This window comes from Electrophorus electricus, chromosome 14 (assembly GCF_041902795.1).
Source record: "Electrophorus electricus isolate QZ-2024a chromosome 14, ASM4190279v1, whole genome shotgun sequence".
In the NCBI taxonomy this organism is placed as follows: Eukaryota; Metazoa; Chordata; class Actinopteri; order Gymnotiformes; family Gymnotidae; genus Electrophorus; species Electrophorus electricus.
Window position 1 is genome coordinate 1,392,806 of NC_137510.1, and position 22,195 is coordinate 1,415,000.

A 22,195-nucleotide genomic window follows, 5' to 3' on the forward strand; every position below is an offset into this window, starting at 1 on the left:
AACAGGCGGCGCTTGCAAATATGTTGCCATGGAGACGTCTGCCTCGATGGGCTGTGGTGGTAGCACTGTTCTCTCACTGTGCCTTCACCATCACGATGGCGAGATGGCTGGATATATAAATGTACGGCTGAATTAATAGTCTGTGGAAGGGTTGGGCACATCAACAGATGCAGAGACAGATGTGTTCGTTTGATATTACATTGTACTCCGTTTACAGATATTGGGGTTATAGCAGTAGGACTGCTGTTGGGCCCACAGAATGGTAAAGTAATAATCTCTTGGAACGTTCAGTTCGTGTTTGTTTTTCTTATTTCATTTTCTGATGAGTAAGAATGACACTGAAACATGAAATGCTAGCTGCAAACATGCCAGTCGAACATCTTTTTGAAGAAGAGCCGAATTTGAAGTTTATCTTAATGTTTAGAGAGCGGTCGTGTGATTGGATGTGCTAACGTGTGTTCTCACTGGGTTAAAGTTATTACGTGGAGCAGAGTCTTGACGCGCAGTTTGCCAGTTTCGTGACGAGTGTACGGGTGAACAACTCAGGTTAAGGTTTTTATTTTAATTCGTGGCACCTTGCAGGTTTTCTGATGTTCAGGTGTGTCTGGGAATTAATAGCCAAGTATCCAGCCTTTTTTCTGAAGTACTTTCCCCCATGTGTGCAGTTTTTGATCAAGTGTGTTTTCAGTGCGTGTTTAGTGGATGAGGTTTGTGACCTCATTTCTGCGTGCTTTCTGTATCTATCCAGAAGTCTTCATGACTGTAGAAGAGGAAGTTTGTTTGGAGCCCCGGACGACCGCTGTCCCTCCACGCGAGGGGCCGACCGAGTCTCCGTCAGGTCGGTGTCCTTTCGCTCCATTTCAAACGTTCTGTTTTTGAATAGTTCCAGCTCTGATGTCTTAGTACTGATCCAATGGACTGAAGTCTTAATAAACACGTAGATATTTGAGCCACGTGCGGTCGATCTGGTTGCGTACTCCTCCGCTTCTCCAGGTGATGGAGCCTGTACTTCACTCTCTCTCTCATCCATGTCTCTTTTTTCTGGACAAGCACTTCAGATATAAGTGTTTCTCACAGTGCTGTGTTTTTGGGTGTATATGTTGTATAAATGTATAATGAAACTGGAATAGCACTGGATGGATTGTCTTAGCCTCCCCGTCTGGCTTGTCTTCTCCAGCCATGGACGCCACGCAGGAGATCCAGGTGACGGTGACTCTGACTGAGGGGCTGACTTGTCCCCAGCGCTCTCCCACGTTGGCAGCTGCATCCCCACTGTCCTCCCAGAATTCCACTGCAGAGGCAGACCGAGATGACGAGGGCTCTCAAGCCATCGTGACCGCAGCGGAAACGGGGAAGCACGAAGAGTGTTCCGAGCCAGCGCTTCCGGAGGAGACGCGACCGTCCGCAGACGTTCCAAAAGCGCTCTTCCCCTCGCCTACCAAAGAAACGGAACCGCCCCCGACAGCTGAGGACGACCCCGTGGACGAGTGTCCCTCGTCACCAAAGCCTTCAGAAGACGTGGGGCAAGAGGGTGTCCTACAGTCGCTGGTTCTGTGCGTGGCGCAGGACGGAGGGCGAGAACTGGAGAAGGAGGCAGAGCTGCAGGGCCAGCCCAAACCAGAGGAGGCGAACCAGGAGGAGGAGGAGCAGGAGGTGCCGCCCGAGCCCGTCTGTGCCCCGGCCGTGGAGAACAGCCCCACCCTCGACATGGACACCACGCCGGCCAGCGAGCTCAGTTTCTCCGGCTTCAGCTCTCCCGCCGGGGACGACAAGGGCCCAGGTTTCAAGCGCTCGCCAGCAATGTCCCCCGACGGCTCGGCCAAACTGTCCCGGTCGCCCTTCTCTGCAGAGGCCTCGCCGAGGGCGACTCCAACCCACGGCCAGAACCAGCCCGGGTACAGCCCCGGCGTGCCGGCTGCCACGTTCTTCCCCCTCACCCCCAAAATAGGTATGGGAAAGCCAGCCATCTCCAAGAGGAAGTTTTCCCCAGGGAGGCCCAGGGTGAAGCAGGTAAGCTGCTGCTGTTTGCCGTCGTGCCTCCGTCTCAAGCCCTCCCCTCCTGCTCCCCAGGGCGCTGGTTCTGAGGAAGCTCTGATCCTCTGTCTGATCCACATTTGCAGCCATGCAGTAATTATTCCCTTTTCTGTGTTGCACAGTCACATTGATTAGTGCCAGCGTGGAGGGTGTATTAATTAATGTGGAAAGGCTCTTGCGCGCTCTCTTGTCCTCCCTCTCTCGCGCTCTCTGTCGCTCTCGCGCGCTCTCTCTCTCTCGTGCTCTTTTTCTGTCTTTTTTGCTTTCACTTGCTCGCTCTTTGTAGCTCTCTCTCTCTCTCTCACCCCCCCACCTCCCCCTTCTCTCACTATTGCTCTGTCACTCTCTCTCTCACCCCCCACCTCCCCCTTCTCTCACTATTGCTCTGTCACTCTCTCCCTCCCTCCAGAAACACCCCCCCCCCCCTTTCTCTGGAGCACATAACTCAGAATAACCCCGTAGAGCTGATGAGGGTAGTTGGGGGTGGAACTGAAACTGGTGCCAAGGGTTTGATGCTCGGCTAGCATAAAGAACCCCTTTTTAGAGGTGTATAATTCGGATAACTGTTCACTGAGCTGGAAAGCACGACACTAACCCATTTCCACTTGGAGCTTTGGAACACGGAAGATACTTAGCGCTCCCCCTTTTAAGGCCATCCAAGCTGTCAGAACTCTAAATTAAACTTGGCACTGTGGCGTCTTCAGCACTCAGGACTTGGAGTAAACTTCAAGCTATGATTAAGCCTTGTTTTCTAGTGTGGTGGGTAACAGCCGTGCCTCCCCATGTGTGACTGCGGCTCGGTCCTGGGGTTCAACCCTCTAGACCACTAAGAGGCCTTGGGTAAGATCCCTAATGCTGCATTCACCTGCTTCTGTAACCTGAATGAAACTGTAGGTCGTACTGGATAAGGGAGTCTGCCAAATGTGTGTAGTTTAATGTGAATGTAGGGGAGGTCAAGATTAGGTGTTTATTGATTTCAGGTGCCTTGTTTGGAAATGTCTTGTGCTTCAGTCATTTTGTAGTGTGACACTGGGGCTGATCAGAGTAGCTAATGTCAGGATGTTTGTTAATCATTGATGCAAATTTTTGATGGCAATACTGTTCGCAATACTGATATCGCAGAAGTTTGCAATTTTTCAATGTAAGTCATTTTAATACATTTTTAATTAATAGATTTTTTATAATGTGTGTGTGTGCCATCAGTATCCTGACAACCCTTAGATTTTCCAGATGCGTTTTACGTGGATGTGTTTCTCGTGCAGGCTTAGTCATGGTTTAGTGTCCTCTCCCCTCTGCTCTCTCTAGAGAATGCTTTTGCTGGCAGTAGTGAAATTTGTAGGGTGGTCGCCTGTCATGGTGTCCAGCTGAGGTTTCCTGTTAGGTGTGTTCATGAGTACGTGTCTGTGTGGGAGGAAGAGAGGAAGAGAGCCTCTGCGCATTTAGTTTTCCTGAACTTTCTTTACCCCCACTGTATAACACAAGCATGTTTGGCAGAGGATTTTGCTAGGAACTAGGTTTGCTTTAGAATTAACAAATTTTATTTATTATTGTTGTTCTTAACAGATATTACTGTTTTGCTGAATGTTGATTTGCATCAGGGAGGGAAATGCAAATGAGGGAGAGATGGGGGGGGGCACTATGCTGGTCTATGTAAATGACCCTCTTACTGTTTCTTTGCTTCTCATTGGGCCGTCTGGTCTATGTAAATGACCCTCTTACTGTTTCTCTGCTTCTCATTGGTGCATCTGAGTTGTGTGGTTGCCGATAGAAGCAAAGGGCGTGTTGTAATAGTAGGAGAACGAGGGGCGCCCCCCCCCCCCCCCCCATCCCTCTTCCAGCCTGATGCAATTCCTGCATTCATTCGGTTATTTGGTCGGCTTTAGGAGAGATATGGTAGAATTTGCTGGGGAAAGTAACTGGTTGGGAAGAAAGCTGAAGTCTTGCCCTGGAGAGCTCCGTGTGGCATTAGTCACTCAACACTCCCTCTCGTTCCCTTGTTTTGAATGACTTTTTTTTTTTCTTTTTGCTTCATTTTGTCATTGGATTCTCTGTGCTTTTTGTTGCATTCACATAACTATGCTGTTGTTCGTTTTTGTATTTATGTATGCATTTATTTATTTGTTGTTCACAGGCATGTACTTGAAGTTCGCATGTTGCTTGCTCTTTCATAGCATGTCTAGACTACGTGTCAGCCATCTCCACCGTTTTGTGTGTGTGCTTCCCTTCCTTGTGCTTATGGGAATGGTATTTTGTATTAAGTAGCTGACATAACAGAAGTTTGGGACAAATCTATACATGAGGAGAGAAAAAAATTAAATCAGCATAAGGGGGAAGCCCCAAACCATTATTAATTATTATTTATGAAGCCAAAATAATTTTTCACTCTGCAAAACATTACAAAAAAGCAGCATTTTCTTTCTACGTTGGAGACGATAATTACACAGTCTTCCTCGATTAGCTCATTAAACGGGCTAAACGCTCCCCATAAATCTTCCTGCGTGATTCCCCTCTGCTCTCCGTGCTCGGCGCTGAGAGTCCTCTGCTGTCACGCTGACATAATCACACTGGTTTAGTAAACACACAAACAAACACTGGTGCTGCCATGGAGACGGCCAGACGTTCGATAACGAGCCGAGCCTTGCCACTGTTAAATGGATTTGGCGCCTCTGGCCTGCCGTGACTTCCTTGGTATTCATTTGAAAAGCATGACTCAGGAAAATATACTGTTTCACTTTGGACACCTAATTGCCAACCAGTCAGCGGCTGTTCAGCGATTCTCATCCTGCCCTGTCCTGGGTATCGGCTCCTGTGCCGAGGTTGGTGCCAGCTCTGAGGTAACGCGTCTGGCATTCAGAGGTTATATCGGGCTCGAATCAGAGCTTGGCAGACTAGCAGGCGAAAGGCCTTAATGCATTTCATTCCGTGTGTCCAGATTTTTCCCAAACTTGTCAGCATCCGTGTTTTGTTCACATTTTGGCTCGATGTGTTTTCTGTTCCTCTTTAAGGCGCTGGTTCATTTGGCTGTGCGTTTTCTCCATCTCCACTCAACCTGCATCCCTCTTCCTGGTCCTCCCCTCTGTCCCGATTCCTGTCCCTCAGGTTGCATGGAGCGGTCGTAGTACAGTAAGCTCTCCGTCCTGGTCTCCAGACGCACCGGAGTCCTGGGACGGCGCTAAGTGCCAGCAGCAGCAAGCCGAGCACGTCTGGATGGCCAAAGTGGTAAATGAAGGGGCGTGGCCGAGGGCGGACGCAGGCCAGGGCATGGCGCTTCCGATTTCTGGACTTGTGAATTTTGTGATTAGCTCCTTAGCATACACTCAGACCACAGGATACATTCCTGATTGTATCACTTGAGTGATTGTGTTATCAGTCATGATGTCATCAGTCATTAAAGGGCACTGTTAATGAGATCAGAGCTGTAGTTTGGGATAAGTCTGTGAACTGAGGCTCTACTGGAATGTCATTGGATGTGTTTTCTTGTGGTGATGGCACTGGTTAGTTTTGGCATCTAGCGAAATTTTTACTGTGGCCTTGTTGCAAATTTGTTTTAATTGTACCGATTTAAATATTGTCAAAATATGATAATTGCAATAATTAAGTGCTACTGCGTTGGCAGCTATTAACTGTTTAGTGAGTATGTTTTGATACAGAGTCACTGAGTTCGTAGTTATGCACACGGCCTCAAAGTGCAAAGCAAAATATATCTGAGTCATCGGACTACATGAATACCTATAATAACCTGTAATTTCGTGGGGCACACTTGAAGTGTGTGGCATTTGAATGTGATTGGCCAGTTCACTCACAGTGCACACAGCATTTGTCAGAAAGCTCCTGAAGCAGGCTGCTGATTTAAACATGGATGCCACAGCAGTGTGTTAATCACTGGCTTCTCACAATGAAATAATTGCAAGGGCTAATTTGATTAATACATGTTCAGTTGTCAAGGTCTGCTTGGCATTGACAGAGACGAAGTCACAGACTTCAAACTTGCGTATAGAGTGATCTTATCTGAACTGTGGCTGTGCCCTTCGGTATTTCTGCTCTTAGGTGTTCGGATGAATTTTATTCTCATGTGTGCCTCATGTGCCCTGATGGTGCCGTGCGAGTGCAGAGGGGCTGATCTGTCGCACTCTCCCAGGCCGTTACTGTAATCTGCTCCCGTTAGCACTCCAAACCTGGATCACCCGTTCATGTGCACGACAGCCGGCCTCGACCTATGCCGCTTCTCTCTCGCATAGTGGCATGACTCTTTGAATTTGAGCGTGTACACACGTGTGCAGAGCAGTGGAGAGTTTCACAGCAGGATTGCACGCCTCAGTAATCCTCACACTTTCCCTCAAAATTCATTTTTGCACAAATTAGCTGCAGACGGCACACGATGAGAATGGAGCAACACCTTTTCGGGCCGTCTCTCTAAACGGAGCTGACATCTCCTGTCTCAAGCGCTGTGGCTCGGGTGGGAATCGGGCAATTATCCGGGAGGAAGTAGGATTCGGGCCATAGCCGGAGTTCGGCTTTGCGGCGAACGGAACGTGACGCCTTCGGATATAGGGCGGCCTCGCTGGCAGTAACAGCAGCTGTAACGTGAACTGAGACCCAGGCTGCCGTTCTGCTCAGGGAGGCTGAAATACAGCAGCTTAGACTTCATACACACACACACACACACACACACACACACACACACCCCTTTTAGCACACGGTGGTCCTCCAATGCAATGAATACAATTATTTCCAATACAATGAATACAATCATTGTTATTCAACAACCTCAGTGTAATGCCAGTCTTTATTAGGTTATATGGAGCTTGTTGTTCCTGTCAATATATTTATATTTATGTATTAATGTATTCATTTTTTTGTGCCTGTCCATCACCGTTGCTGGGTTTCTTGTGAGAGATGTCAGGGTCAGGGCTGTGCAGTCATGTGATGGAGGGTTGTGTTAGCTGCATTTCCCCCGAGTTTTAGCGTAGGCAATCTGCATGGACAGCTATCGGGTCCATCAGTAAACTTTGGGTGGCTCCTTGCTTTGGGCTGTTGGAGCCTTTGATGAGAAGGGTGGGGTTTTTGGTCATTAAAGACAGGGTGCATTTTGGGTTTATTGTTGTAAACAAATGTTTGTCTCCTTTTCTGATTTTTTAATTTTTTTTTTTTGGCACACAAAGTCGTGTATGAAGTTAGCTGCACTTCATTTGGCTAATCCCGCCCCTTGAGCGTTTAGTTTTTTGATCACTAGCTAGCACTGTTAAAAAGCCACCAGGCTTAGCCATGTATTTGGAATCACTGAGTGAGGAACTCGCTCTCTCTATCTCTGTTCTCCCTCTTTTTTCTTTCTCCTCCTTCCTTCCTGAATTGCAGGGCCGTGGCTCTGGCTTTCCCGGAAGGAGGCGTCCCCGCGGGGCCAACATGTCTGGCAGAGGGGGTCGGGGTCGCTCCAGACTGAAGACGGACAACAGCCTGCTGCTGACCCCGGGGGTAAAGACTCTCCACCACCTCCCTCTCTGCATGCATGAATAATAGAGCTGTATGCTCAGTGTAGCGTAGTGCTGGCATTAAACCTGGAGCAAACCACTCAGCTTGAGCAAAGATTACACCATCAGAGCTCTGCTGAAATGTTCTCTTGCTTTTTTCCTCTTTCAAAGAAGCAAATGCTGACATTTCTCCCCAGCGGGAAAACTCGGTTTTCCGGGTGGGAGCGGCCATGAGGCAGCGACCTCATTTCTCCTTGCCAAGTTGTGTGATCAAATAGGGTTGTTTGTTTATTTATTTATTTATTTATTTATTTTTACACTTTGCAGATTTCTGGTATTGACGCCCTAGCGCTTTGCCCTGCTGTGTAAACTGTGGTGAAGCATGTGCACACACACCTTGACAGCGAGAATATCCCGCCAGGTCGACCCTTATTGGAATCCAATATACCGCGTAGCTGTTAAGTAAGACTGCAACCGAAGACGCATGTGGAGTCTTGCTTACGCGTGGAGAATGCGTTACCTAATGCTGCCGGCGTGTTTCTTAAGCTGATCATGGCATATCGACAACCTACGCTAGCTTGAACTGGGTTGTAAGATGCAGTCTGCACTGTTTCGCCAGGGAAAGACCAGGCCCAATGATGATTGAGGGTTTTGATTGGCTGTAGGCAGGCACTTTGATTAGCTGCACAAAAGGTTATTTAGGAATTAAGTTCTGTTTGAATTGTAATGGAAGAATCTGGTGCAGTGACACTGTACACCGTGAAATGAGACCTTGGCTCAACATGGACGGGTCGTGAGGGTGTTTATAGCCGTCGGTGGGTGATTGTAACCGGTGTGTATCTGTCCACAGGTGAGCAGCTTTGTGGAGACGCCCTATGTGGTGAGGGAGGAAGAGGAGAACACCATGCATAACACGGTGGTCTTGTTCTCCAGTTCTGACACCTTCACCCTCAAACAGGTGTGTGTTTGTGTGGGTGGGTGTAGGTGTGTGTGTGTTTCACGGGGTAGCTTTTAGTATCTCTGTATTAAGTGGTTAAACAGCCAGCCTTTCTCTGTCTGTCTGTCTGTCTGTCTCCTCTCTGCAGGACATGTGTGTGGTGTGTGGGAGTTTTGGTCAGGGCACTGAGGGAAGGCTCTTGCCTTGCTCCCAGTGTGGGCAGTGCTACCATCCTTTCTGTGTCAACATTAAGGTAAGAGCCTCCTCCACTACCAACACTTAGCCCCTGCAGCCCATAAAAGCCCCTCTTACCCACAAGTCCCGTGCACGGCACCCACCTCCACCCCGCCAGGGGACGGAGCCTGGCGACGGTCTGGGAGACGGCTGACTGGGTGCTCCGTGCGAGTTCTCGGGCCCACAGCGGATTTGGGATAAGGTGGAAAACGAGTATTAAGTGGCATACCTTAACCGCCACAGGCCCTTTTCCGGCAAGGCTGATCCCCCAGCAGAGATCTCTATCCCCTCATAGTGTCAAGATGGTCATTTTTGATCTATCGCTTACTTTTCCTCATAATAATGGCGTTAAAGTGTCTGTTATCTAACACTTCACGCTGGTGTTTGCATTGTTGAAGCCTCTGTGTGTTTGGCAACCGCTGTGGCATCTAGCGGACTGTGATTGATTAGAGCGGCCACAGAGATTGGTCCGTTATCCCTCATTAGTGCGAGCCCCTGCTGTGCTCGTGGGAACACTGTTGCCCTGTTTTTTCACCCCGATGTCCCACATGCCCTGGGGATGGTACTAGAACACTGACCGCTGCTTCTCTCGCTCCTTATGTAGGTCTAAAAACGCCCCTCCGCGCTAGCTTTTGCTACGTGCCCTGATGTCCCCCTCCCTCTCTGCCCCCTGGTGCTGACCCATCACAGTCTGCTGCTGTCACACACTCAGCGTGGCAGAGCTGTCCTGGTCGTGACCCTCCATACATCCTCTTAACCCCCTGCTGGGACGCTCCAACCTGCCTGGGTTGAGCGCTCGTTATCGCCTGTAATGTGAGTTACATTATGCCGCATTGGTGCAGGTGGGGCCCAATGCATCAGCGGGGCGTGCGACCGCGCTGTTGATGACCCTGTGGTGCTCGGGCAGGTTAAGGAAGGCTCTTAATTACACTGGGCTGTGAAAGGAAGCCGCCTTCTCAGAAACGGTGTCCTGTATTGACCTCGTTATTTTTGAGTATTTCATTTTATTGGATAAGAAGCAAATAAACAAGTTTTTATTTTGAATCAAGCCATTTCCAGCTGAAGGAGTGAGAGAGAGTCCTCTTTCCCCCTAAAGAAAAGCTTTGCTTGGATAACCAGCTGTTGCTGGCGAGGACAAATGTATCAGCTCATTGGTGTGGATTTGTTAGTTGGTGTGTGCTTTTGAATTGATTGTGTGTGTGAGAGAGGGGGTAGGTGAATGGTTGATAGATTTCTCCCTGCATGCATCTCTTGATCTGAAAATAGCAGGAAACCTGTGGTCTTCCCAGATTAGATTTTGCTCTGACCTTTTAACCTTTACTTAACATTTGACCTCTTATACTGTGTGTTCTTGTGTTTGTGCGTGCGTGTGGGCTTAAAATTGCATGCATGTGTTTTGTGTGTGTGTGTGTGTGTGTGTGTTGCAGATCACTAAGGTGGTGTTGAGTAAAGGCTGGCGTTGTTTGGAGTGCACGGTGTGTGAGGCGTGTGGGCAGGCCAGTGACCCTGGGCGCTTGCTACTGTGTGACGACTGTGATATCAGCTACCACACCTACTGCCTGGATCCACCCTTACAGAATGTGCCCAAGGGTAGCTGGAAATGCAAATGGTAAGTGTGTGTGTGTGTGTGTGTGTGTGATCTGTCTTTTTTGCTTTGAATTTCTACTTCTTTAGCAGTGTCTTAGCTGTTAGGATTTGAGCTGTTTTCTCAGCAGATATGCCAGGGTTTCCCTCATGTTCAGTGTAATGTCAGACATAATCCCCAGGCAAACAGAGCCGCGTTTACAGTGCCGTGTGACGCAGGCTGGCTGAGATTCTGCTGGAAAGTGACCGTATATCACTGTTTATTTTTAGGTTCAGCACACTTGACATTGTGCCACCTGTGTGTTCTGGTGAGCATTGTTTAGTGTCCGTGTTCAGACTCAAACGGGGCTGGCTGTAGTGCCATAGACCAGTGTACAGTGTTTGTGTGCTATGTGCATATGCAGGGGTATGTGAAGACCTTAAAAAAAAAAAAAAACTGTGAAATGTTTTTAGTACATTCAGCTCATGTCTACGAAGAAATATGATTTTAGTTGACAGACTAAGGAAGACAAAATAAGATATTATGGATAGGATTAGGTGTAGATGCATCATTCTTTAGCTACTGTAATAGAAACGTCAGTGGAAATAGCCCATATGGATAGTAATACAATGTTTTTGTGTGTGTGTGTTTGTGAGAGAGGGATCCTATAATCACACGATTTATTTATTTATTTTTCTTCTCACGCTCCCCCCAAAGGTGTGTCTCGTGCATTCAGTGTGGAACCACGTCCCCCGGCCTGCGCTGCGATTGGCAGAACAACTACACGCAGTGCGGTCCGTGTGCCAGCTTGGCAGTGTGCCCAATCTGTGCCCGTAGCTACAGGGAGGAGGAGCTGATCCTTCAGTGCCGGCAGTGTGACAGGTGGGCAGTCCCTCCGAGTGCAAGGTGCCTTCTTGGCGTGGGGGTGGGGCACACATCTGGGGAAGCAGGCAGTTTAAGAGTGGAAGGGACAGTGTTGAATCTCTCTGAGGGAGGGGAGATTACACTTGGACAGTTCATGTGTAGGCATACATGTTTGCAGCAGGTTTGTCAGGTTCTGATCCGGAAAGGTTCTGACATAATAATTATCACCTCAACGTTGGCAAGCTGGATCAGGCGCGTTGGAGCAGGCAAAACAATTGATCGCAAGAGCAGTGGTTCTCCGCGAATCTGAGTTTCATCCCTACTGTGTTCATGATTACACCTTGTTGACTTGGGCAGGTGGCCTGGCGCTAAAATGACCAATGTAATTATGTTTGGATGTTTTGGCATCATTGGTGAGCTCTGAGTTTGGCTCAAGTTTCCTATGGTTTGTAGGTGGCTGCATGCATCCTGCCAGGGTCTGAACTCAGAAGAGGAAGCAGAGAACGCAGCAGACGATGGCTTTGACTGCACCATGTGCAAAATGATCACTCTGCCCACACACGGTAGGAGAGCCCTGTGTAGAAATGTACCTCCTGATGTCTAAAATAGTGTCGTGCAGAGCTGACCATGGGGAACAGACATAAATGTGTTTTAACTGCGATGTGGTTGTATACCTGGCTAATGTCAATATAAACAGTCTAATCCAAGCATAATCTACAACTAGAACGCTGCATCACTGGTTAGGTTGGATAGATTAAGTTGGAAGCTCCATGTGCTTTTTTGGTCCCTGCTGTTGTGATCCACAAAATGGTGTGACGATGGTCCTATTGTTTTTGTTTGTTTGTTGGTGTTTCCTGTGTTCAGGCCCAGCTGGCGTAGGTGTAAATCTATGTGATCCCAGCAGCGACCCCACGATAATGGCTCAGATTGTATCTAAAATAAAGGAACATGGTAAATAAAAATGGACAACTTCTGCCTGTCGTCTTTAGGGATCACGTACATGTAATCGTAGCTTTTGCATTGCCTAGTCGCCATTCTCGAGAGACATTCGCAGTAGCGCAAGTGTTGTGTGATTATGGGATGTGTGAGCTGATATGTTGGGCATCTTCCTCTCAGACTTCCAGAAGACATACACGCAGGATGGTGTGTGTCTGACCGAGTCAGGCCTGTGTCAGCTGCAGAGCCTGTCTGTGCCCTCGGTCCGGCGCCGGAGACACAAACCCAAACTCAAGCTCAAAATCATCAACCAGAACAGTGTAGCTGTGTTACAGACTCCTTCAGAACCACAGTGTGAGCTGTCTCGCGAAGGGGATATGGACGATAGCAGAGGTATGCTGTGTGTGTGTGTGTGTGTGTGTGTGTGTGTGTGTGTGTGTGTGTGTGTGTGGGTGAGAGAGAGAGCTCTCCTTTGAGGAAGGCACAGGTTGATGAGCAGTGATCTGTGTACTTGTGTATGTCTGTGTCGGTCTATAAATGTGTGTCTGGGCATATCCTGTGGGTGTATATATGAGTGGGTGTGCACTACTGCAGTTCTGCCCTCACAGTGTGATTTTGCATATGTTCATTTCGGCATTCTGCAGTGTCCATGTGCTCGTGGCGCTTATGCAGTCTAATGAAATAACCTCACAAGAGCTTACTTCTGAATAATTGGATTTCAGATTTCATAATCACTACAACTGTGCGTTCAGTAATATAAGCCACTCTGACATACTTCAGCGGCACCTCACTGCTGCTCAGTACTGTTAGTGATTTATAAAGAAAGAGAATTTATAAAGAAAATTTGTTTTGTTTCTGAAAACAAATGGCCACAAAGACACAGCAACAGTGATGCAGTAAATGTAACACAGTACCTGAAGATGGAGGTTAAAAATGAATAATTAAACAAAAAAATTGCCTCCTGTCTGCACACACTGGAACAAATTCAAATGAAAGTAGGGAAAGGAGTGAATTTGAAAAAGGGAGAGGATGGGGAGAGAGAGAAAGAGAGGAGGAGGGGGAGAGAAAGGGAGAGCAGAGAGAAGGAGAGGAGAAGGAGGAGGAGGAGAAAAGGAGGAGGAAAGAGAGGGGAGGAGGAGAGAGGGGGAGAGAGAAGGAGGAGGAGAAAGTAGGAGAGGAGGAGGAGAGAGAGGGGAGGAGGAGGAGAGAGGAAGAGAGGGAAGGGGGAAAGAAGGAGAGACGGAAGGGAAGGAAGGAGAGGAGGAGAGGGAAGGGGAGGAAGGAGAGGAGAAGAGAGGGAAGGGGAGGAAGAGGGGGAAAGAAGGAGAGATGGAAGGGGAGGAAGGAGAGGAGGAGAGGGAAGGGGAGGAAGGAGAGGAGGAGAGAGGGAAGGGGAGGAAAGGGAGAGGAGGAGAGTGAAGGGGAGGAAGAGAGGGGATGGGAGGAAGGGGAGGAGGAGAGAGGGAAGGGGAGGAAGGGAGAGGAGGAGAGTGAAGGGGAGGAAGAGAGGGGAGGGAGGAAGAGGGGGAAAGAAGGAGAGACGGAAGGGGAGGAAGGAGAGGAGGAGAGGGAAGGGGAGGAAGGGAGAGGAGGAGAGTGAAGGGGAGGAAGAGGGGAGGAGAGGAGGAGAGAAAGTAGGGGAGAGGGAGCGGAGAAGAGAGAAGGGGAGGAGGAGAGAGAGGGAAGGTATGGAGGAGGAAGAGAGGGAAGGGGAGGAAGAGGGGGAAAGAAGGAGAGACGGAAGGGGAGGGAGGAAGGGAGAGGAGGAGAGTGAAGGGGAGGAAGAGAGGGGAGGGGAGGAAGAGGGGGAAAGAAGGAGAGACGGAAGGGGAGGAAGGAGAGGAGGAGAGGGAAGGGGAGGAAGGGAGAGGAGGAGAGAAAGTAGGGGAGAGGGAGCGGAGAAGAGAGAAGGGGAGGAGGAGAGAGAGGGAAGGTATGGAGGAGGAAGAGAGGGAAGGGGAGGAAGAGGGGGAAAGAAGGAGAGACGGAAGGGGAGGGAGGAGAGGGAAGGGGAGGAAGGAGAGGAGGAGAGAGGGAAGGGGAGGAAGGGAGAGGAGGAGAGTGAAGGGGAGGAAGAGGGGAGGAGAGGAGGAGAGAAAGTAGGGAGAGGGAGCGGAGGAGAGAGAGAAGGGAAGGAGAGGAGGAGGAAGAGAGGGAAGGGGAGGAAGAGGGGGAAGAAGGAGAGACGGAAGGGGAGGAAGGAGAGGAGGAGAGGGAAGGGGAGGAAGGGAGAGGAGGAGAGTGAAGGAGAGGGAGCGGAGGAGAGAGAGAAGGGGAGGAGGAGAGAGAGGGAAGGAGAGGAGGAGGAAGAGAGGGAAGGGGAGGAAGAGGGGGAAAGAAGGAGAGACGGAAGGGGAGGAAGGAGAGGAGGAGAGGGAAGGAGAGGAGGAGAGGGAAGGGGAGGAAGAGAGGGGAGGAGAGGAGGAGAAAGTAGGGGAGAGGAGCGGAGGAGAGAGAGAAGGGAGGAAGGAGAGGAGGAGAGGGAAGGGGAGGAAGAGAGGGGAGGGAAGGGGAGGAAGAGAGGGAGGAGAGGAGGAGAAAGTAGGGGAGAGGGAGCGGAGGAGAGAGAGAAGGGGAGGAGGAGAGAGGGAAGGAGAGGAGGAGGAAGAGAGGGAAGGGGAGGAAGAGGGGGAAAGAAGGAGAGAGGGAAGGGGAGGAAGAGGGGAAAGAAGGAGAGACGGAAGGGGAGGAAGGAGGGAGGAGAGGGAAGGGGAGGAAGGGAGAGGAGGAGAGAAAGTAGGGAGAGGGAGCGGAGAAGAGAGAAGGGGAGGAGGAGAGAGAGGGAAGGTATGGAGGAGGAAGAGAGGGAAGGGGAGGAAAGAGGGGGAAAGAAGGAGAGACGGAAGGGGAGGGAGGAGAGGGAAGGGGAGGAAGGAGAGGAGGAGAGAGGGAAGGGGAGGAAGGGAGAGGAGGAGAGTGAAGGGGAGGAAGAGAGGGGAGGAGAGGAGGAGAGAAAGTAGGGGAGAGGGAGCGGAGGAGAGAGAGAAGGGAAGGAGAGGAGGAGGAAGAGAGGGAAGGGGAGGAAGAGGGGGAAAGAAGGAGAGACGGAAGGGGAGGAAGGAGAGGAGGAGAGGGAAGGGGAGGAAGGGAGAGGAGGAGAGTGAAGGAGAGGGAGCGGAGGAGAGAGAGAAGGGGAGGAGGGAGAGAGGGAAGGAGAGGAGGAGAAGAGAGGGAAGGGGAGGAAGAGGGGGGAAAGAAGGAGAGACGGAAGGGGAGGAAGGAGAGGAGGAGAGGGAAGGAGAGGAGGAGAGGGAAGGGGAGGAAGAGAGGGGAGGAGAGGAGGAGAAAGTAGGGGAGAGGGAGCGGAGGAGAGAGAGAAGGGGAGGAAGGAGAGGAGGAGAGGGAAGGGGAGGAAGAGAGGGGAGGGAAGGGGAGGAAGAGAGGGGAGGAGAGGAGGAGAAAGTAGGGGAGAGGGAGCGGAGGAGAGAGAGAAGGGGAGGAGGAGAGAGGGAAGGAGAGGAGGAGGAAGAGAGGGAAGGGGAGGAAGAGGGGAAAGAAGGAGAGAGGGAAGGGGAGGAAGAGGGGGAAAGAAGGAGAGACGGAAGGGGAGGAAGGAGAGGAGGAGAGGGAAGGGGAGGAAGGGAGAGGAGGAGAGTGAAGGAGAGGGAGCGGAGGAGAGAGAGAAGGGGAGGAGGAGAGAGAGGGAAGGAGAGGAGGAGGAAGAGAGGGAAGGGGAGGAAGAGGGGGAAAGAAGGAGAGACGGAAGGGGAGGAAGGAGAGGAGGAGAGGGAAGGAGAGGAGGAGAGGGAAGGGAGGAAGAGAGGGGAGGAGAGGAGGAGAAAGTAGGGGAGAGGGAGCGGAGGAGAGAGAGAAGGGGAGGAAGGAGAGGAGGAGAGGAAGGGGAGGAAGAGAGGGGAGGGAAGGGGAGGAAGAGAGGGGAGGAGAGGAGGAGAAAGTAGGGGAGAGGAGCGGAGGAGAGAGAGAAGGGGAGGAGGAGAGAGGGAAGGAGAGGAGGAGGAGAGAGAGGGAAGGAGAGGAGGAGGAAGAGAGGGAAGGGGAGGAAGAGGGGGAAAGAAGGAGAGACGGAAGGGGAGGAAGGAGAGGAGGAGAGGGAAGGAGAGGAGGAGAGGGAAGGGGAGGAAGAGAGGGGAGGAGAGGAGGAGAAAGTAGGGGAGAGGGAGCGGAGGAGAGAGAGAAGGGGAGGAAGGAGAGGAGGAGAGGGAAGGGGAGGAAGAGAGGGGAGGGAAGGGGAGGAAGAGAGGGGAGGAGAGGAGGAGAAAGTAGGGGAGAGGGAGCGGAGGAGAGAGAGAAGGGGAGGAGGAGAGAGGGAAGGAGAGGAGGAGGAAGAGAGGGGAAGGGGAGGAAGAGGGGGAAAGAAGGAGAGACGGAAGGGGAGGAAGGAGAGGAGGAGAGGGAAGGGGAGGAAGGAGAGGAGGAGAGTGAAGGGGAGGAAGAGAGGGGAGGAGAGGAGAGAGGGAGAGGAGGAGAGAAAGGGGAGAGGGAGCGGAGGAGAGAGAGAAGGGGAGGAGGAGAGAGAGGGAAGGAGAGGAGGAGAGAGAAAGGGAGGGCAGAGAGGAGGAGGGGAGAGAAAGAAAGAGGAGGAGGGAGTGGAAGAGAAGAGGAGAGAAAGGGAGGGCAGAGAGGAGGAGGAGAGAGGGGGAGGAGGAGAGAGAAGGGGAGGAGGAGAGAGAGAGAAGGAGAGGAAGAGAGGGAAGGGGAGGAAGAGGGGGAAAGAAGGAGAGACGGAAGGGGAGGAAGGAGAGGAGGAGAGGGAAGGGGAGGATGGAGAGGAGGAGAGAGGGAAGGGGAGGAGGAGAGGGAAGGGGAGGAAGGAGAGGAGGAGAGAGAAAGGGAGGGCAGAGAGGAGGAGGGGAGAGAAAGAAAGAGGAGGAGGGAGTGGAAGAGAGGAGGAGAGAAAGGGAGGGGCAGAGAGGAGGAGGAGAGAGGGGAGGAGGAGAGGGAAGAGGAGGAAGAGAGAGGGAAGGAAGGAGGGAGGGAAGGGGAGGAAGAGAGAGGGAAGGAAGGAGGGAGGGAAGGGGAGGAAGAGAGAGGGAAGGAAGGAGGGAGGGAAGGGAGGAGAGAGAGGAGGAGAGAGGGAAGGGGAGGAGGAGAGAGGGAAGGGGAGGAAGGAGAGGAGGAGAGAGGGAAGGGGAGGAAGAGAGAGGAGAAGAGAGTGGGGAGGAGAGGAGAGAAGGAAAGAAGAGAGGGAGGGAGGAGGAGAGAGAGAAAGAAAGAGAGGGAGAGGAGGAGAGAGAGGAGGAGAGAAGGGAGGGAGGGCAGAGAGGGGGAGGAGGAGAGGAAGGGGAGGAAGAGAGAGGGAAGGAAGGAGGGAGGGAGGGAGGAAGGGAGGGAGGAGAGAGGGAAGGGGAGGAGGAGAGAGGGAAGGGGAGGAAGGAGAGGAGGAGAGAGGAGGAGAGAGGAAGGGGAGGAAGAGAGAGGAGGAGAGAGGGAAGGGGGAGGAAGAGAGTGGGGAGGAGAGGAGAGAAGGAAAGAAGAGAGGGAGAGGAGGAGAGGAGAGAAGGAAAGAAGAGAGGGAGAGGAGGAGAGAAAGTAGGAGAGAGGGAGAGGGAGCAGAGGAGAGAGAAGAGAGGGAGAGGAGGAGAGGAGAGAAGGAAAGAAGAGAGGGAGAGGAGGAGAGAAAGTAGGAGAGGGAGAGGGAGCAGAGGAGAGAGAAGAGAAGGAGGGAGAGGAGAGACGGAAGGGGAGGAGGAGAGAGGGAAGGGGAGGAAGAGAGAAGGAAAGAAGAGAGGGAGAGGAGGAGAGAAAGTAGGAGAGAGGGAGAGGGAGCGGAGGAGAGAGAAGAGGAGGAGGGAGAGGAGAGAGGGAAGGAGAGGAGGAGAGAGGGAAGGGGAGGAAGGGAGAGAGAAGGAAAGAAGAGAGGGAGACGAGGAGAGAATGAGGGAGAGGGAGAGGAGCGAGGAGGAGAGAGAAAGGGAGGGGAGAGAGGGAAGGAGAGAGGGAGAGGGAGCAGAGGAGAGAGAAGAGAAGGGAGGGAGAGGAGAGACGGAAGGGGAGGAGGAGAGAGGGAAGGGGAGGAAGAGAGAAGGAAAGAAGAGAGGGAGAGGAGGAGAGAAAGTAGGAGAGAGGGAGAGGGAGCGGAGGAGAGAGAAGAGGAGGAGGGAGAGGAGAGAGGGAAGGAGAGGAGGAGAGAGGAAGGGGAGGAAGGGAGAGAGAAGGAAAGAAGAGAGGGAGACGAGGAGAGAATGTAGGAGAGGGAGAGGGAGAGGAGAGAGGAGGAGAGAGAAAGGGAGGGGAGAGAGGGAAGGAGAGGAGGAGAGGAGGAGAGGGAAGGGGAGGAAGGGAGAGAGAAGGAAAGAAGAGGGAGACGAGGAGAGAATGTAGGAGAGAGGGAGAGGGAGTGGAGGAGAGGAGAGAGGAGGAGAGAAAGGGAGGGCAGAGAGTAGAGGAGGAGGGAGAGGAGAGAGGGGAGGGAGAGGGAAGGGGAGGAGGGAGAGGGAAGGAAAGAAGAGAGGGAGACGAGGAGAGAATGTAGGAGAGAGGAGAGGGAGAGGAGAGAGGAGGAGAGAGAAAGGGAGGGCAGAGAGTAGAGGAGGAGGGAGAGGAGAGAGGGGAGGAGAGGGAAGGGGAGGAAGAGGGAAGGGGAGGAGGAGAGAGGGAAGGAAAGAAGAGAGGGAGACGAGGAGAGAATGTAGGAGAGGGAGAGGGAGAGGAGAGAAAGGGAGGGGGGAGAGGGAAGGAGAGGAGGAGAGGAGGAGAGGGAAGGGGAGGAAGAGAGAGAAGGAAAGAAGAGGGAGACGAGGAGAGAATGAGGGAGAGGGAGTGGAGGAGAGGAGAGAGGAGGAGAGAGAAAGGGAGGGCAGAGAGTAGAGGAGGAGGGAGAGGAGAGAGGGGAGGAGAGGGAAGGGGAGGAAGAGGGAAGGGGAGGAGGAGAGAGGGAAGGAAAGAGAGAGGGAGACTAGGAGAGGGAGAGAGGGAAGGGGAAGAGGAGAGGAGGAGAGAGAAAGGGAGGGCAGAGAGAAGAGGGAGGAGGGAGAGGAGAGAGGGGGAGGAAGAGGGAAAGTGGGGGAGGAAGAGGGAAGGGGAGGAGGAGGAGGGAAGGAAGGGGAGGAGGAGAGAGGGAAGGAGAGGAAGAGAGAGGAGGAGAGGGAAGGGGAGGAAGAGAGAGAAGGAAAGAAGAGAGGGAGACGAGAGAATGTGGGAGAGGGAGTGGAGGAGAGGAAGAGAGGAGGAGAGAGAAAGGGAGGGCAGAGAGAAGGAAGGAGGGAGAGGAGAGAGGGAAGGGGAGGAAGAGGGAAAGGGGGGAGGAAGAGGGAAGGGGAGGAGGAGAGGGAAGGGGAGGAGAGAGGAGGAGAGGGAGCGGAAGAGAGGAGCGCGGAAGGGAGGGCATTAAGGAGGAGGAGAGAGGGAAGGGGATGAAGAGAGAGGGAGAGAGGGAAGGGGAGGAGAGAGGAAGGGGAGGAGAGAGGGAAGGGGAGGAAGAGAGAAGGAAAGAAGAGGGAGACGAGGAGAGAATGTAGGAGAGAGGGAGTGGAGGAGAGGAGAGAGGAGGAGAGAGAAAGGGAGGGCAGAGAGAAGAGGAGGAGGGAGAGGAGAGAGGGAAGGAGAGGAGGAGAGGGGGAGAGAATGTGGGGTGGGGTAGATGATTTGAGGGGGACTGGACATTTAATAAATTTGCCTGGGAAAGGAAAGGGAGGTTTTGCCGCCAGCAGTTGACGTGGTGCTGGGAGCCCGGCCTGGTCAGGTCCATGAAACCCTGAGCGTAGAAGGGCACGTAACCCCTCGGCCCCAGCCTGCAGTGGAACCGTGTGGACTCCGGGCCACAGCTTCCGTCGACAGTTAAACTGGATCGTGTGAAAGGGTATTTGAGGAGGGCAGTTAAGAAACACTGATTAGTCCTTCAGCGCTGTGGACACCAGGGCTGGGGTGCCGGAACAGTTACGGTTCTGTGTTTGACATTGTGCGTGTTTTATAGTAACCCGCTAAAACGGTGTGTTGTTGTATGCATCTGTGTGTGTGTGTGTGTGTGTGTGTGTTTCAGAAGTTGATCTGATGGACTGTGATGGGAAGTCTGACTCCAGTCCTGACAGAGAGCCCAACGACGAGGACCTGAAGGGAGCGGAGGGCGTCGACAGCATCAAAAAGAGGAAGAGGAAACCCTACCGGCCAGGTGAGGAAGATGCAGAGAGCAATAAAGAAAAGAAAGAGGGAGAAGGTGGGGGGGAAAGAGAAAAATGGACAGAAGGGTGGAAAGAGACATATAGAGGGAGGGAAAAAGCGAGGGAGCGAGTGTTTAGGGGAGGAATGGAGAGACGAAGGGAAGGAGAGCTGCACTTAGCAGAAAGGACATCGCCGCTGGAGTGTGAAATGGTGTGGCTATACACTCTGGCCCTTAAATAGCATATCCCACAGTGCCTTGCTCCTAGTGCTGGCAGGTTTTGCTCGGAGCCAAGAAAACATAATCTCCTAAATTTATTCTCCTTTTTGCAATTTTTTATTATTTTTTTTAAATTGTACATTTTTAATATTTTTTCCACACCTACAGTGATGCGGCTCTTTTAAACGTGGCGTGCCTTGCTGCCTGTCCTATCTTGTGCTGACGTGTAGTTGGGACTAAAACTGCAGCACTAATTTTCCTGTCCCAGAGGGACCCCTGTTATCATGTGTGCACTTAAATTGTTTTCAAAATGAGATGCTGTACAGTTTCTGCTGTGGTGTCGGTTTGTTTATTTATTTATTTATTTTAAGGTTTTGTTTTGTTTTGGCCACACAGACCTCTGTCACCATGTTACTGAGATATGGTGTCAGACTAAGGGATGGGAGCCTAACGTCTGGTAACACACACTGAGATGTACATATGCACATCTCCGACTGATTTAAGCAGACAGATTTGAAGTCTTTTGCCCTTCTTTACCCCCACTGTGTAATAACAGTGTGGAATATTTCCCCTTTGGGATCCATATTCCAGCACTCTGGAATGAACGTCAAACAGTGGCTGAGGTTATGATGCAAAATGTCGCCTGTAACGTGAGGGCGTATTCACCTGGACTATATCAACCACAGCACTGTGCTGTATGGAAGTGTTTTAACACACACACACATGCACAACACAGGTGTGCACCACGCACAGTGTTTACCGGTTGATGGTTACTATGGTGGCAGTAAATGACTGACTCAAACTCCAGCTCCCCCAGCCTCTAACCACACTGCCGCAGTTTCAGTACCTCTTATACCTGTTTCTAGATCTTTTTTTTTTCTCTGCTCATTGAGTCATTCGTACAGAACCATCATATTTGGTACAGTCGATACATACAGTGCAGATCCCACGTTATTTCTGTTTGAAACAGTGACCATGACGTTACTGATGGCATGCAAGACCCGACGGGTGAATTTAGCTTAGCAAACGGAGTTGGAGGCCAGAGAAGAGCACACCAGTGGTTAACTAAAGAATATCAGGCAAAAAAAAGATAAATGCTTCAGAATTTGGATGTCAAACAGGACCATAAAGAAAAAAAAGTTGCTGACATATTTCCATCAGGAGTTTTTTGCCTTTTTATATTTGACTTCCAGCATTCCCAGGGAACAGCCAAAGGTCAAATCTATTGCCAGCAATTGTCATTAGACAAGTTTTGGCAAGTGTTCTTTACTGTCCCTGAGTGGCTATCAAGACTGTCGTTCCTTATATATTCTCATATTGATATTTTGAAGGGCTGGCAGCTCTGTGCCGTGGGTGGAGCTGCTGTTATCTTTATTTCTCCATCCATAAATCAGACAGGACCACGTCTCCACCATGGCCAAGGACATGGTTTGTGTGACCGCACGGCGGCGGGGTTTGGGGGGGGGGGCGGTGGAGGCGCCGATCTGGCACGCCTGAAATAGGCTCACCTGAAATGGTTCCTGGATCAGAGAGCGTAACGGAGAGCTGAGATGAATCACCCTGCCGCAGGCCTGTGGCTCATGCGTCATCCTGAATAATGGAGATTAATGTCAGGATTTCACTGTCACCGTCCCAGATTATTAATCCCACACGGCATCCATCACCCGGTTTGGAGTGCTTGCTGCTCCTCATCAACTCGTACTGGGTTGGTCGGTTTGTTTATTTAAAAAAAAAAAAAATCTATTTTAATCTCTTTTGCTCTACACAGGTATTGGTGGGTTTATGGTCCGTCAGAGGAGCAAGGCTGGCCAAGGCAAAGCTAAGCGATCCCTTAGCAGGAAGGACTCCACTGCATCTCTCGCAGAGAACCCCATGGTGAAAGA

The 22,195-nt window shown here is 51.4% G+C and overlaps 1 protein-coding gene across 20 annotated transcripts in view; it reads left to right on the forward strand.

Annotated features, from left to right (window-relative positions):
• Nucleotides 1-22,195, forward strand: part of kmt2ca (lysine (K)-specific methyltransferase 2Ca) — a 112,704-nt gene that overhangs the window by 51,513 nt on the left and 38,996 nt on the right. For 17 of the 20 annotated variants that reach the window (XR_014116918.1, XM_081696326.1, XM_081696325.1 and 14 more), the window contains 13 exons: nucleotides 749-838; nucleotides 1,178-2,010; nucleotides 5,134-5,253; nucleotides 7,390-7,506; nucleotides 8,353-8,460; nucleotides 8,588-8,692; nucleotides 10,101-10,282; nucleotides 10,955-11,119; nucleotides 11,555-11,664; nucleotides 11,966-12,052; nucleotides 12,218-12,430; nucleotides 19,977-20,105; nucleotides 22,081-22,195. The exon at nucleotides 22,081-22,195 is cut by the window's right edge and continues 2 nt beyond it. Coding sequence is in view for 19 of the 20 variants with exons in the window: in XM_081696326.1 (XP_081552452.1) it covers nucleotides 749-838; nucleotides 1,178-2,010; nucleotides 5,134-5,253; nucleotides 7,390-7,506; nucleotides 8,353-8,460; nucleotides 8,588-8,692; nucleotides 10,101-10,282; nucleotides 10,955-11,119; nucleotides 11,555-11,664; nucleotides 11,966-12,052; nucleotides 12,218-12,430; nucleotides 19,977-20,105; nucleotides 22,081-22,195 (2,374 nt within the window). In the remaining variant the exon portion in view is untranslated. The remainder of the gene's footprint in view (nucleotides 1-748; nucleotides 839-1,177; nucleotides 2,011-5,133; nucleotides 5,254-7,389; nucleotides 7,507-8,352; nucleotides 8,461-8,587; nucleotides 8,693-10,100; nucleotides 10,283-10,954; nucleotides 11,120-11,554; nucleotides 11,665-11,965; nucleotides 12,053-12,217; nucleotides 12,431-19,976; nucleotides 20,106-22,080) is intronic. The other 3 variants (XM_081696313.1, XM_081696318.1, XM_081696320.1) reach the window with 3 other exon arrangements.